Genomic DNA, 14,886 nt, shown 5'->3' with positions numbered 1-14,886 from the left:
ACCTGTGGAATTAAATAATCGGGCTTGGGACTCCTATGGAGCATTTTGTTTTGGAGTTTCATTTAAAAATATGTTTACAATAAATAACTAAGTTTTTGTTTTGTACAAACATACAAATTAAAAAAAAATATTTTAATATACTAATATAAAAAATAATAATGCTTAAGTAAAAAATAATGTTTTGTAATTAAAATTAATCTCTTCTGAGTATAGTTGTGGACTCAGAGCTGAGGTCTATTAAGTACGTTTAATAACCAAACTGTGTAGAAGTAATAGATAATGCATATGTATATATGTACGTATTACGGGAAACAATCGTAAAAGAAATTAAAAAATTGGAGAATTAAAATTCCAAATTCTTGAAACCTCCTTTCTTAATTTGAAAAGTGATTTTAAGATTTCTCTGTATTTTTAAGTTTTAACCCTAAATATTCTCCTATTCCCACACTGGAGTTCGCAGTTTCTTTGGATTTGGATTTGTTGGATCAATGAAAGATCCTTAAACCGGAAGCAACTATATTTGCTCAAAAGCTTATCAAAAAGCTGTTCACTTAACTACACCTAGTTCTGAGTCTACTAATAACATAAAAATGAAAAGTGGTAATACAAGTAAATTGCATCACTATAAAACGATGACATAAAACGATTAAACTTTAAACAGTACCAAAAGGTTTGCATGCCTAATGTAACTTTGGTTTGATTCACATGAAGAACTATCAAATTTAACAAAAAATGTTACATTATTTGGCAATGAAAAACAAAATAAAAAAATAAAAACAATGTTATATTGAATTGTGTAATACATTTTGTCACATAATTATCGTGTGTTATATCAAATACAGAGTTTTTGAGGAAAAGAATAAATAAATAAAGTTGAACTATGACAAGAGAAATATTTGGCTTTTTATTTTAAATGCATTCTTAAGAAACGAATTTAGAATTTTCCTAAATTTTACAATCTTTGGAAATATGAAAAAATCAACTTTTAAAAATTTTAAGCAATTCTAGATCACGGTAAGAATTAATCGATAATAATTTTAATCTATCGACCAACAGTGTTTTTCAACCTGTGGAGTCCCGCTCCCGTGTTATGCAAGTTAAAAGTACAACATTTCCAGTTTACTGAGAATTCAAATAGAGTGGCCGTGTGTAATCGTTACCAAATGTTCCACGAAAAAGACTTACACCCTTATTACGATTGTCAACTATCAATTGATAGTTGATAAAAAATAAATTTCGATCTAATTTGCAAAAAATTTGAAAACAAAGAATGATGCAAACCGTTATTATCTGAAATGTAATTGATTTTAAAACACCAAATTTCAGTATTTATGAAATTAGCAATTGATAGTTGACAATCGTAATAGGGTTCTTATTCATAAATCCAGAAAACAGTACCAAATTGGCCTTCTGTTTATAAAAAAGAACTGTAAGCCATCAACAAACATATTCCTAAAAGCATTCGAAATGTTTCATATCGCTCAATCGAACACACTACAAATCGCTTTCATGCGAATTGTTTGCCTGTAAAGAGTGTAAAGTGATCGTCTCTTCTTAAAGGTAAAAAACACTGATACCAAAATAAATTTTTTGATTGTAAACTCTTAAGGCTTGGCCACACCGGAGGGTATGCGGTAGCGGTACGGGTAGAGGTAACGGTACTTGTATGAAAAAAATTCCAAACTGACATACATATCAACGTTCAGATGTGGAATTTTTTTCATACAAATATCGTTACCGCTACCCGTACCTCTACCGCATACCCTCCGGTGTGGCCAAGCCTTTACAGATTATAATTTTTTTCGTGTAGATTCGGGTATCCATCAATACGGCGCGATTTAAGGATAAATTGACATCAAAAGAATTTGACTTTCACTTATAATGCTCATCGAAAGAACTCATACAAAACTACAGAGCAAAATATTATAAATAAAAGCATTTAGTTTTGTTTCGTTCTGCAGTACCTACGCAGTACCAATGGTTATTTAGAGAAATCTTTTTTCTAGTAAATCATTTTTATAAAAAAAAAACAAAACCGACTTCCATGGATCAAAACTGGGTCTTATGGTTTTTCTCATAGTTTCTATAGTCATAACATGGACGAAAAAATCGGATCACACTGCAGGCACCAGCTTTCCAATACAAAAAGAATTATAAAAATTGGTTCACTTAGTCCAAAGTTATGAGGTAATAAACATAAAAAAAATACAAACGAATTGAATACCTCCTCCTTTTTGGAAGTCGGTAAAAAAAATTAAACCGGTTTGTCCCGATTGTTATTATACGAAAAAATACACATGCACTATGCACATTATATAAGTCGCTGTGGCGTATGTGTAACGTTTTTGACGTGATAACGTCTTATAAATCGATGAACCATGGCAGCACAGGCATGGGCGATATAAATATTTTGAGCTGAAATAATAAAGCCTGAACTACATCAAAACACAAAGTCAAAAAAGTAAACACGATGTTTTTTCTTGTTCCCCCTAGTAGCTTGTTTGTATATCTCCCTTTCATTTTAAAAAAGTATTCGATTCAAAAAGCTTGAACAAGACCAAGCTTTCAATTTTCACAAATTTTTAAAAACAAATACACTCAAACTATATTTTATATCCTTTCCGTAAGGTAGCTCGTCGATCACATAGTTCCTGTCATTTTGCGAAAAAAAGCTCTTTTGACAAACAATTGAAATTTCAAATACAGTCGATTCCTTATAAGTCGTACTTCCTTTAGGTCAAATTTTTCTCTAACTCAAATTTTTTTAAAGTTTAAATGAAACCGACTGCAGCAGAAAGATTAAAAAGATTCCTCTTAGTCGAATTTCCCTCTAACTCGAACCAATTTTGGTGTCCTGTGACGATTCGACTAAGATGGAGTTGACTGTAATTTGTTTATTTTTCATTTTTTTTTTATTTGAAATTTAAAACTTCAAAAACAAAAGAGCTTTTTTAATTAATTTTTTTCCAATAGATGTCAGGTAAATATATATGTGATTTTTATATTTTGAGCTTTTTTTTACTTTTTTGTACTTTTTTGACTTTGTGTTTTGATGTAGTTCAGGCTTAAGCCTGAACTACATCAAAACACAAAGTCAAAAAAGTACGAAAAAGTAAACAAAGCTCAAAATATAAACATCACATGTATATTTACCTGACATCTATTGGAAAAAAATTAACTAAAAAAGCTCTTTTGTTTTTGAAGTTTTGAAATTTCAAATTAAAAAAAATTTTAAAAATAAACAAATTACAGTCAACTCCATCTAAGTCGAATTGTCACAGGACACGAAAATTGGTTCGAGTTTATAGGAAATTCGAGTAATAGGCATCTATTCAATCTTTTTGTTACAGGCGGTTTCATTAAAAATGGTGAAAAAGTTCGATTTAGACGGAAATTTGACCTGGATGAAGTTCGACTTAGAGGGAATCGACTGTATTTGAAAAAAAAAAATATTTATTTGTCAAAAGAGCTTTTCTTCGAAAATGACAGGAACTATGTGATCGCAGAGCGACCTTACGGAAAGGATATAAAATATTGTTTGAGTGTATTTGTTTTTGAAACTTTGGGAAAATTGAAAGCTTGGTCATGTTCAAGCTTTTTGACTCGAATACTTTTTAAAAATGAAAGACAGATGTACAAATAAGTTACTAGGGGGAACAAGAAAAAACATCGTGTTTACTTTTTTGTACTTTTCTGACTTTGTGTTTTGATGTAGTTCAGGCTTTAAGCTTTCTAATGGTATAAAATTTGTTATAAGTTATTATATAAAAAAATGGATTTTTGGGTGATGGAAGTGATTTTTTCACTTTTTCATAAGAAATGATTGTTTATAATAAATTATTTTAATACTTTTTGCGCATTGTAAAAATTTAAAAATGGTTATATTAACTAGAAGAAATATTTGGCTTTTTAATGGTATAATTGTTTTTGTAAGCTTTTTAACTAAAAAAATTAATATAATGAGAAATGAAAAAAAAGGTAATTTTTTTTAGCTTTTTCTTGTAAATTATGATTGTTTGAAATAAATAAACGCTTCGATTGACTCATTTTAAACAAAAGCACACAACCTGTTTTCTTAAAAATCATCTTCCGTAAACCGGCTTTACTGACAGACACTTTTTTGTTCATAGTCACTGGAGCGTATGCGTAACGTAAACTCGACTAACCCTTCGTAGCACAATGATTCAGTTTTTAGTACAATTTAAAAAAAAAAACCTAAAAACAGTTATGTATAATACAAGGAAAAATAATTTAAAAAACTAAACTTTAATTTATTTATTGACAAAATTTACCTAAATGATGCAGATTTTTAACATTTCGCTTTCTGTGCCATTTTTAACAAATAAAGAAAAATTGTTTTGATAATGAAAAAAGTGCGCACTTTTTTCACTATCAAAACAGTTTTTCTTTTATGATTTACAGAATTTTGGAATACAGAATTTTGAAATCCAGAATTTTAGAATACAGAATTTTAACCCTCTGTCGGCACACGGGTGCGAATTTGGCAGGACAAAAATGAAAAGTGGTCACAGAAAAGTGTCTTTATAAGGGTGAAAATACATTTTTTTGGAATTGTGAATACAGTATTCGAATTCCTTGGAAAATTCTACATCAATTTCATATATGATTCTCCATAAAATAGTGAGACCGAAAAAAGTTCTAGCGCCATGAAAAAGTATAATCCAAATTCGCAAAAAGGAGGTGTGCCTACAGAGGGTTAAATTTATAGAACTTTAAAAAACAGAATTTTGAATTTACAGAATTTTAAAATACAGAATTTTGGAATACAGAATGTTGGAATTCGAATTTCGATTTTAGTTTTCTTATGTGTCAGTTCGAATTAAAAGTCTAATGAAATTTCGAAGTTTGGCCTTGATTTTGAATAAGTCACTACACTAATGCTGCCAATAAAAAAGGATCCTTCAAAACAAGACTTTTAGATATTCGATAAATCTATTCATATCTAAGAAACCTTATTATGCCAAAGGCACAACTCATGTTTTTTTTATGTCTTCAGGTTAATAAAATCGCATATAGCAGAATACATAAATAACCTGTGCATCTTTTTATAGGCTGAGGAACTATGATGTCTGTTGCCAAATTATTACTGGAAATTAATAACATGAATATAATATTGCATGTTGTATTGAGGTTGCTATTGCTAGCTAGGATTATGTTTGTTGTTTTTCTCTATTAAATTTGCAAAATCAATGATATACAGCTAAAAAAAAAAGAGTTATCCATTACTTTTGAAGCGCATAATTTATGCATTCGAAAAATAAAAAAAGAAGCCTTTGCTTGGAGCTTGTAATTTTCTGTTACTGGTGTAACGTCCTAGTTACCGCAAAAAACAGGAGCACTAGGCAACCATTTCAAACAATCGATATAAATTTTCTTAGAAAAATTGACACGACACATAATCTTTGAAAATTATTATATTTTTGTCTTTACATTTGGTATCTGAGGTCCCGTCTTTTCAGTTCAAGAATTTCTTCTAAAAAAATGTTCAAAGAGTCCAAATCTCGCAGGGTTGGGGCAATGAATATCGTTGGTCAAAGTGTTGGCCGTTCTTCGAGAATGCCTCTTAAATATACGGACGATGATTGGGATTTTAACAACAGGATCAAATTTCGAATAACTGATGACCAGCAGAAACTTGCTGAAAGGATTGTCGCGTAAGTTTTTGTAAAGCGAGTTAATTTAGAATAAAACCTAGTTATTAACTTTAGCGAATCAAAACGAGTGGTAGATGAAACAAAAGATACGACTCAAAATTGGCAACGTGAAGTTGAACATCATATGAAGGAGAGAACAAGTGAGATTAAATTTTTGGTCGATGAGCTGAATAAGCAAAAGAAGACTGCTCTACTGGAGGATGAAGCCTTGAGTACTTATTGCAATCGGATTGTACATGCTATCAATTTCCTTAAAGAGAAATCTTTGGAAATTTGTCAAAAATGTTGTATTTATCGAGAAGGTCGTATCGGAGTGGATCTTGTCGATGATGAGGTTGATCGTCAATTGAGACAAGAACTCAAGGTCACCAAAGGATGTCTGTCTTTGTTGGACAAGACATTGAAAGAGTCTGCTGAACAATTGAGGAAGCTTCGTGCTGCAATGTATTTGTTGGATAAGGATCTAGGTCATAAGGATAAGTCATTGCTTATCGATCAGGCTAATTTAACCTTGAGACAAACTCAGCAAAATGTCAGAAATCAAAGAGAATTGGCAATTCCGAAGTGGTAAGTATAATTCTTGCAGTAATAATGGTAAAATAACAATATTAACATTTTTTTCTCTTTAAAAAAAAAGTGTCTACTCTCTCTCAGAATGGGAGCATAAAACATATACAAATATTAAGGACAATGCAAAGGAACTAAATTCAGCTAAGCAATTACGTGCTTATGTTGATATTCTTTTAAAGCAAGTCGTTGAAGATATGCAAAACCAAACAGATCGAACAAATGAAGCTTTTGAGATGAGAATTGAGGAAATGCGTCATGTTAAGAAGATGCTGGAGCAAAAACATAGCGAGATTGTGAATCATATTAGTGATGTCAATCGAAATCTTCGTCAATTGGAGTCGGAGTTGTCGGATAGGGAAGAGTCGTTGCATTTGTGTATGGTGCGTTTGAGTAATCGATGTCAGAGACCAGGATTGGAATTAACTTGTGATGCTGTTCAGAAAGCTTTGAATAGTGAAATGAGGGTCTTAAAGGATAACATTTGCAAGTTGAAGAAGAAAATTGCAGAAAATAAAGCATCTCTTCGTTACTTGCTGCATGTTCAAATAATGCAAGAGGAGGAAATTAATATAAAAGCTAATAGCCTTAAAATTGACGAAGTTGATTGCATGACTATACGTCGAGCTCTTCGTTATCAACCGTTTTAATAATGTAAACATTATGTTTTGCTTGAAATAAATTAAATGCAACTATTCGATTGAGATGTAATTGTTCAATATGGTATTCGAAAATATTATTCTGCTACTACTGCAATTTTGTTAAGAATCAATGCTCCAGCTTTCGCAGTGATTGTCATTGAACTAACTCATTATACATTTTTTTTTTTCAATAAATTTGGATTCCACATTAACTTAGTGAATAAGTTGAGTTTATTCAAGACCTTGTTCTACTTTTTTTTTTATAATAGTCCTGTTTTGTTGGAGGTGATAAACTTCTTTAGCTTCTTAACAAGCGATGCGGAGAAGCGCAGAAAAAAAAGTTTTGGGACAAACTAAAACTTTAATAAATGCTTGATTGGTTGTAAAAAAAATCTTTCGAATCAGACGTAGTTTGGTAATGATAAAGCCAGTTAAATGAAAAGAGAGCAAAAATCATAAAAACCGTCAGAACTCGAAAACGGGACGAAAACTAGCAGATTGCCACTTGTGTTTTTCGACTTAAAATGACCTCAGGAATCTATGGTTTTCAATTGGGGTGGTGACTATGGGACCCCCTGTATAAGCCGCGTTCCTTTAGAGGTGGTGTTGTCTTCTCATGAGTAGAAATCCTTGTACTACTAACCACACAATATATTATATACTCGAACAGAAGATCATCGCACTAGTATTTAGGTACAGCTACGTGAAGCCAGAACTGCGACCTCAAAATTTTTGAACCAAATTTGTCTAATTCGTTTGTCCATGTTTTTCCACCCAAAATGTTCGTTTAAAAAAAAAAATTAATTTTAAATTCTTTTTTTTATACCTAGGAAGTCTGAAAAATGAAAAATCGTCTTAAACGCTCAAATTTTGATATAGACGTAAAAAACCAACTGCATTTGTTTGTCCACCTCGAGTTCTATATACATACCAAATATTATCGGTTTTCCACCCCCCGTTTAGGAGCAATTCAAAAAACAAATTTTGCACTTTAAAATTGAAACTCCCCTAAAATCCCCAAAAATCAACTTTTATCAAAAATGATGGGAATTGCGGTTTGAAAATCAATAGTAAACTACTTGTAGTACCTTCTTGTAATAAGTAGTTTCCACAAGACTTTAGTAAAAAAAAATTTGTTTGCTTGAGGTGACATCATATTTTACACAATAACTTTTTATTTATTGCTATCGTTTGTCCACCCTACGTTAAGAAGATAATTAAAAAACAAAATTTTCTGTCCACTTTGAGTTCTTGACGTATACCAAAAATCATCATTGTCCATCCTCTGCTTAGGAGATATTCCAAAAAGAATTTTTTGATAGCAACTCTCAAAAAAGTACGCATACACCACCAGTGTACCTCTACTGAAAATTATAAAGTCCCCAAAAATTACTTTTTTTCACAAATTCAAACGGCAATCGTTTGTCCACCTCGAGAAATGGATACAAACAAAAAAATCGTCGTTTGTCCACCCTGCGTTTAAAAGATATTCAGTACAAATTTTGTTTTTTTAATATCTTTTAAACGTATCGTAGGGTGGACAAAAGACGATTTTTGGTATACGTAAAGAACTCGAGGTGGACAAACGACAGAAAATTTTGTTTTTTAATTATCTTCTTAACGTAGGGTGGACAAACGATAGCAATAAATAAAAAGTTATTGTGTAAAATATGATGTCACCTCAAGCAAACAAATTTTTTTGTACTAAAGTCTTGTGGAAGCTACTTATTACAAGAAGGTACTACAAGTAGTTTACTATTAATTTTCAAACCGCAATTCCCATCTAATCGGGCAGAAAAGAAATAGTAATAGTTCTACCACCTCCAAATGAACTGGACAAATTAAGTCAAATTTGAGTTCTTTGCTTTTTCTTTTTGATATACCTACACAAAACTGTTGATAGAAAAAGTTCATACTTTAAAATTTTTCATTTTTTTTATGCATATCACTAAATTCCTCAATACCAGCCCTGCATCCAAAGAAAAACACATGTCATTTTGCTAACGTCAAAAAATTTCCCTCTTTGAGGGACCAAATGTCTGTCAAAGCAAACCCGACCAAAACATTTCTAGTTTTTTTCTAGCAAAATTATATAGAGAACTACCAAATCCCATTTAACCACTTCTATTTAAAATAAACACTTGACTAGGCTTGTCTTAAAAGCTTCCATTCATAACAGACTTGGCTAGGCGCACCTTCATTCAAATTGACTTACCTTAAAAAAATAAACTCAGCTCGTCTGCTCGTGTATTGTATAGTTAGAGCTGAATTTTATTTTATGCCTGTGCTGGCTGTTGATGCTGCATTCCGATGTTGTTTACGAAATCACCACCAACAGTAGCACGAGCACCATCGAAGACCGAACAAGAAGAAATACCGATACCAAGAAATAAATTGGCAGCAGAAAAGAAGAAAAAACAACAACGAACAAAACAATAAAGAAAGTAGGTCGTTATTCATCGTTGTCGTTGTTCGTTTCGGTGTGATTGTGCTATTCATTCGCTCAGTAGAAGAGTTTCACTTCACTTTTTCCTTTTCGATTTCAACGAAGACAGTCGTGTTTTTTTGGTTGTTTTATTTTTTTGCGCTTCTCTCAAATAGTTTGTGTTTGCAAAACATCGTGATCCTTTAGTGGTTCCCATTTCCCTAATCCAATCCCACACGTAAACAAAAAGTGCCTCTTCTTCTCTAAGACACAACTACTTCCCTTTAAAACCATGTTAAGTAAGCATCTTATGCAACAAGTGATGAGGTATCGCTTCTCCTCAGCAATAGCTCAACTTCCTGTGACTTTCACCCAAACCCGATTGCTTGGTGTGTCGCCAAGGTGCGATGAGAAGTTTGCCACCAAGCAAGTGCCGAAGCACGATTGGAATCGTGCTGTTAGTGAGGCCGAACGTATTGTTGGGTATCCAACATCGTTCCTCAGCCTTCGGTGGCTTCTGAGCGATGAAATTGCCAATGTGGCCTTGCATCTGCGGAAGCTGGTGGGGAGCAATCATCCATTGCTCAAGACAGCCAAGTAAATTTCGCAATTATTAGTTTGATGTTATTCTTCTTTGAACTTGTTTTCTTTATAGGCATTTACTTTATAATGGAAAGAATACAATGCAAGCATGGGGATTGATTGTCTTGCTAATATCTAAAGCTGCAGGTCATGCACCATCTATTCCAGATATGGAACAAGATAAAAGTGCAGGAGTACTTCATTCGCAGAGAGCATTGGCTGAGATTACCGAAATGATTCGGATTTCACATTTGGTTCATAATGTAAGTATAATATATACCTGCATTAAATTTTAAAAGTTATTCGGTTATAATTTCTATCTAGCTTTTGTCTAATGCAAATACGATTAATTAGCACGCAGCATTAATTTTTCAATTTTTTTTTTTTTTTTTGTTAAGATGAGATTCGAAAAAAATTAACATAACATTGTGTGTGTAGTTAACGAATGACGACGAGTTTATGTTTATTAATGACATCAACGTGATCTCTTGAACGTGCAAAGAATAATGTATTTTCGGTTTTGAGGAAGAATGTAGCAAGTGATATACATTTTTAATTGAATGCATTGTTTAGATAAATATAGGAAAAACCAATTGAATGTTATTTTATTTGTTATTTAAAGATAACACAGTTAATTAATTACTTTAAGGTTATTATTATTTATTGAAATATTAGTTTATGCAAATCATTTCTACTGAAACAGTTATTTTGCTTGAATTCACACCTTAAGCTGAATGGTCGTTTTTACCCTACTACGATATTTGTGTACAATTTGTCATCATGTAAACAAGCATGCTGTAGTACATTCTAATTAGAAGTCTTAAAAAAGTTTAGACTTGATGTAATTAGAGATGAAATTGTTTAATATGAGTAATATGAGCTCAAGTATTTAGAAAATAGATCCGTTAAACTCAAATTTTATAAATAAAATAAAAAATAAAAGACACAATCAAGGCTTGAGTAAAATATGACTTACAGAGAAGGAAATGAAATACCCCAGAGCATTTAAGTTAGTATTTTACTGAATCTCTTCTTGGTAATTGCTTTACTACCGGTTTGGTCCAAAACGATTACCGTAGTTATGGTCTGTTTTACACTTTTTGTGCACTTAGGAAGTCTGTAAAATTTCTGAGGGTTCCGAGAGAATTCTCTCAGAAGAAAATAAAACTACGAAAGACTGCAAAAGAGTCTGGAAAAAGTTGAACATCATTATACAATCACAATTTCATATGTTACGTTTAATTCGATGAACAAAAATACTTTTTAAATGAAAAAAAAAAACAAGTAAACGCGATTCAATTTAACAATCACCACAATCTGATTTGTTCTCTTTTTTACTTATTTGTTTGATAACAAAAACAGCACAATTTTTGTAATTGGGAACAGACTCGGTACCAAATATATCCAAAAATTACTAAATTCGTAAGGTCAGTCTGTGTTTGTTGTTTCCTAATACCTTTTTCACACTGAACCGTAATCAAGCCCATTTTCGTTGGAGGCGAGTATTCGTCGATAACGTATGTGTTCCTGTTCATACTCTTCAGGTGTTCTTCCCTTTTTTGCACCTTAGGCACAATTTTTTCAAATATCTTTAACTCTTTCGCAACATCATAGGAAACATAATTTTAAGATGCGAGATTAAATTTTGATTTGTCATAAAAGATCAATTATTATCTATTGTTGATTTACTGTAAAAAAAAAAAAAACAGGGAAATACTGGTATTTCAAATTCTATTTGCCAAAAGAGACCTCTTTTCTTTTATCCCAGATCAAATTTTCCTGATCTCGATTTTTATCAAGATTTACACCCATTTTCACATGCACCTACACATACAGCTATGTTTTACATTTTTGTATAAATTCTTGGTCAGCTTTTTGATAAATGTACAAGTATTTTATCGACAGATGAAAGCAAATTTGTGTTTTTTGGTGTCAATGGATCAGAGCAATACTTTTGTCCCAAACACCGAACACAACCCGAGGTTTTGTAAAAATCCCTAAAGACTAAATAGAAATTTTATTTTTATGACCAAAATTAACGGTCTTGCCATATGACCAAAAGGGTTTTTTCTCAATAACTTTTCTAAGGATTTTAATTGAAAAATATATATGATGTGGCAAATAAAATCGTACTTTTGAAATAAAACAAATATTTTTTGGACCGCAACTAACGCTGCTACCAAAGAACCGTTTTCTTGATATCTGACTTTCTTTCTCCTAATTAACATGCATGATCTGAATGATTTTTTTTGTAAATAAAACGTTTTACTAACTTTAATATTAAAATTTAAAATAAAATTCTTCGATTTAAAAAAAGTTCCTTTTTTATTTATATTATATTTTTGGACATTCATTTGTAAATAAGAAAAACTATTTGAAAAACGATTCTAACGATTTTCATTTTATTTTATAAAAATTCTCTGTAAAACAGAAGAAATAAAATGGCATATTTCGTTTCAAGGTCAATACCATTAAAAGAGATGTTTTTCTAACTTTATACTGTCTTAGAATAAAACTTATGAATTTAAAAAAAGTTTTAATACTCCAAGCTACTTTAAACATAAGAGCAAGTACGTGCGACCCAGTCTTGCACTTTATTTCTTTAATACAAACAATTCCAAGGAATGAACAATTCCTTGCTGGAGGACTTACTTTTGGACAATCATAATTTTGTAGCGTTTTCGTTTGGTCGTCCCCACGATTCCGGATAAATCCAAAATCGTTCGTTTGCTACTTCATGATAATTCTGATTCTGAAAAGAAGAGAAAATTGATACCAGATTTAAAAAGACGGAATCCATAACAGAGGCACGCAAGACGCAAACACTTACACAATGTTATCAGGCCATAAATGGATTGATAACCCTTCATGATTAGGCAGCTATGTTGATACTTATCTATGTTATTAGCTTATATAACTGATTTCTGTACAATTAACTACTTTGAATAGCTCCTAAGAAACGTACAGTAACTTTATGTATGTAAGCTATTTGTTTAGCAAACTATAGCCCGTATTTTTTATTTTGTTTCAAGTTTAAACGTTTCAGTATAATGTGTGTAATTTCTATTTTAGAGTTTGGTTAACCTGCAACGCTCTACTGAGGCCGGCAAGGACGTAGCCAACTATGAGGACATGACATTTGGAAATAAAATTGGTCTCCTTACTGGCGATTACCTCCTAGCGCATTCTTGTGCTGAATTAGCAAATCTTCGAAATCAAGAAATTTGTGAACTCATCTCATCAGCCGTCCGAGATTTCAGTGAGTCTGAATTCATCGGCGATCGCGATGAACAAAATAATCCACTTCCATCGAAACCGGGTACCGTCTATCCACGCAATGCAGTACAAACAAAACCATTTGTTAGTGATTTCACCGAAACCGATGCACTAATACCCATCGATGTGCAATCTACTTTTGGTGATCCCGAAAAAGAATGGGAAGTTCGTCATATTTTAAATGCGGGCAGTTTATTGGGTAAAAGTTGTCAAGGATCCTTAAAGTTAGCCGGTCAAAATGAAGAAATGCAAAAACTTGGCTATTTATTTGGTAAACATTTGTCCTTGGCCTGGCAGGCTTGTCTAGATGCTGAACCTTTCCACAGCAACACATTACCATCCGGTAAGAAAATTTAAAAGTATTTTTTTGTGGAAATTTAAATCATTTTACTTTTTTTTAATTTCTTAGATGCTACATTCAGTTTGATCGGTGCTCCAGTTTTATTCCACCTCAAACACGATCCGTCGTTGTATGAAGAAATTGAAAAAGGCATGGTTTCAGTTGACAATATTAACTACCAAAAGCTACACAAAATCATCTTGGAAGGCCCGGGATTGGAGAAAACAAAAGAACTCCAGCACAAGCACACCACAGCAGCGATGCATGTTCTGGAAAGATTTCCTCCATCAGATGCCCGAACGGCACTAGAGAATATTATATTAGCAATGCAGGATATGTAGTGTTATATTAGTTGTTAGATTTTGGGGAATTTTCTGTTTTCAAATTTTGTTTAGAAAAAAAGACACTGTTGGGATTGTTTGAGGTTCTTTTATATATTTTTTTGTTTACTTCATTTCTATTTATGTATACATTTGTGCACTCACATAAACCCTTTTTTATACAAACAAGTCATTTTTTTGTAGTAAATATATAATATGTATATATTTTAAAATAAACTGTATATGATTCTTTTAAATTTTATATTTCAATATATTTAAGGACAAAAAGCGTATGAAGGTAGTAAATTTGATTTGAACGGCGAGTGTTTTAACGGAGACGAGAAAGAAGTTTTAACTCACATTCTTTGTTATTAGATTTGATTAGTTTACTTGAGTCATAAAGAGTGTATTCGAGAATATAGAAGAATACGAGCCTTGTACATTGTGAGAAATTCTCAGAATATCGAGCACTTTCCGCCAATTATAATAGTAAGCGCTAAAATCATGAATAATGAACAACATATAATTATTGTATTTTTTCCAATACTAAGAACGAATAACACACAACTTTTTTGTTTTAATTTATTCCACTCAAGAGAACATGCACATCAAAACAAAATCATCTCTAATAAGTATGTTGTTATGTTCCAATTGCTATTTTATAAAATTGAAGAAACTTTCAAAAATCAAACACAGAACAAATTAATATATTTGTATATTTAGTCGTGTTTACTGAGGATGGAATGAATGTTTTCGGAAATGCATTCAAAGTGAGTTCGTTAATAGTTTTTCTTATTATTTATTAAACAAAAAAAATTTTAACGCAATTCAAAAATTGTGAAACCATAAGTTGTAAAATTAATATTTATGTATAAAAATTCGTTTTGATTGTTATGGTTATTGAAGTAAAGTTTGCGACTAGCCACTTCGGAAAGCGTTTGCGTTACTACTACGTTATAATTTCTTGATCTCCGTTAACATTGCTATAACAATAAATCTAGCAAGTCCACATTATGTATTTTTAAGAGTTTTTCTTTGAGATGAAAATGGGTTTCTGGAT

General features: G+C 31.7%; 2 protein-coding genes across 2 annotated transcripts; both read left to right on the top strand.

Annotated features, from left to right (window-relative positions):
* The first annotated feature begins 5,362 nt into the window (after positions 1-5,362).
* Positions 5,363-6,946, top strand: LOC129910497 (tektin-1). Its single transcript, XM_055987900.1, has 3 exons — positions 5,363-5,675; positions 5,730-6,242; positions 6,313-6,946. The coding sequence occupies exons 1-3, from the start codon at positions 5,503-5,505 to the stop codon at positions 6,890-6,892; spliced, it is 1,266 nt and encodes a 421-aa protein (XP_055843875.1). The 5' UTR covers positions 5,363-5,502; the 3' UTR covers positions 6,893-6,946.
* A 1,970-nt stretch (positions 6,947-8,916) lies between these two features.
* LOC129908316 (all trans-polyprenyl-diphosphate synthase PDSS2) lies at positions 8,917-14,083 on the top strand. The gene is made up of 4 exons (XM_055984732.1): positions 8,917-9,905; positions 9,964-10,153; positions 12,963-13,509; positions 13,576-14,083. The coding sequence occupies exons 1-4, from the start codon at positions 9,601-9,603 to the stop codon at positions 13,845-13,847; spliced, it is 1,314 nt and encodes a 437-aa protein (XP_055840707.1). The 5' UTR covers positions 8,917-9,600; the 3' UTR covers positions 13,848-14,083.
* Positions 14,084-14,886: the final 803 nt, after the last annotated feature.

The sequence above is a fragment of the Episyrphus balteatus genome, chromosome 2 (genome assembly GCF_945859705.1).
Source record: "Episyrphus balteatus chromosome 2, idEpiBalt1.1, whole genome shotgun sequence".
NCBI lineage: Eukaryota > Metazoa > Arthropoda > Insecta > Diptera > Syrphidae > Episyrphus > Episyrphus balteatus.
The sequence above is the reverse complement of the archived record's forward strand: the minus strand, read 5'-3'. Positions and strand labels throughout refer to the sequence as shown.

What these genes read in the sequence shown, in the direction of transcription:
- LOC129910497 (XM_055987900.1), top strand. Translation starts at nt 5,503, where the DNA reads ATGTTCAAAGAGTCCAAATCTCGCAGGGTTGGGGCAATGAATATCGTT. An exon ending in CTTGCTGAAAGGATTGTCGC is followed by an intron (nt 5,676 to 5,729) that starts GTAAGTTTTTGT and finishes TATTAACTTTAG; the next exon opens with CGAATCAAAACGAGTGGTAG. An exon ending in GAATTGGCAATTCCGAAGTG is followed by an intron (nt 6,243 to 6,312) that starts GTAAGTATAATT and finishes TTAAAAAAAAAG; the next exon opens with TGTCTACTCTCTCTCAGAAT.
- LOC129908316 (XM_055984732.1), top strand. Translation starts at nt 9,601, where the DNA reads ATGTTAAGTAAGCATCTTATGCAACAAGTGATGAGGTATCGCTTCTCC. An exon ending in CCATTGCTCAAGACAGCCAA is followed by an intron (nt 9,906 to 9,963) that starts GTAAATTTCGCA and finishes TTTTCTTTATAG; the next exon opens with GCATTTACTTTATAATGGAA. An exon ending in CAGCAACACATTACCATCCG is followed by an intron (nt 13,510 to 13,575) that starts GTAAGAAAATTT and finishes TTAATTTCTTAG; the next exon opens with ATGCTACATTCAGTTTGATC.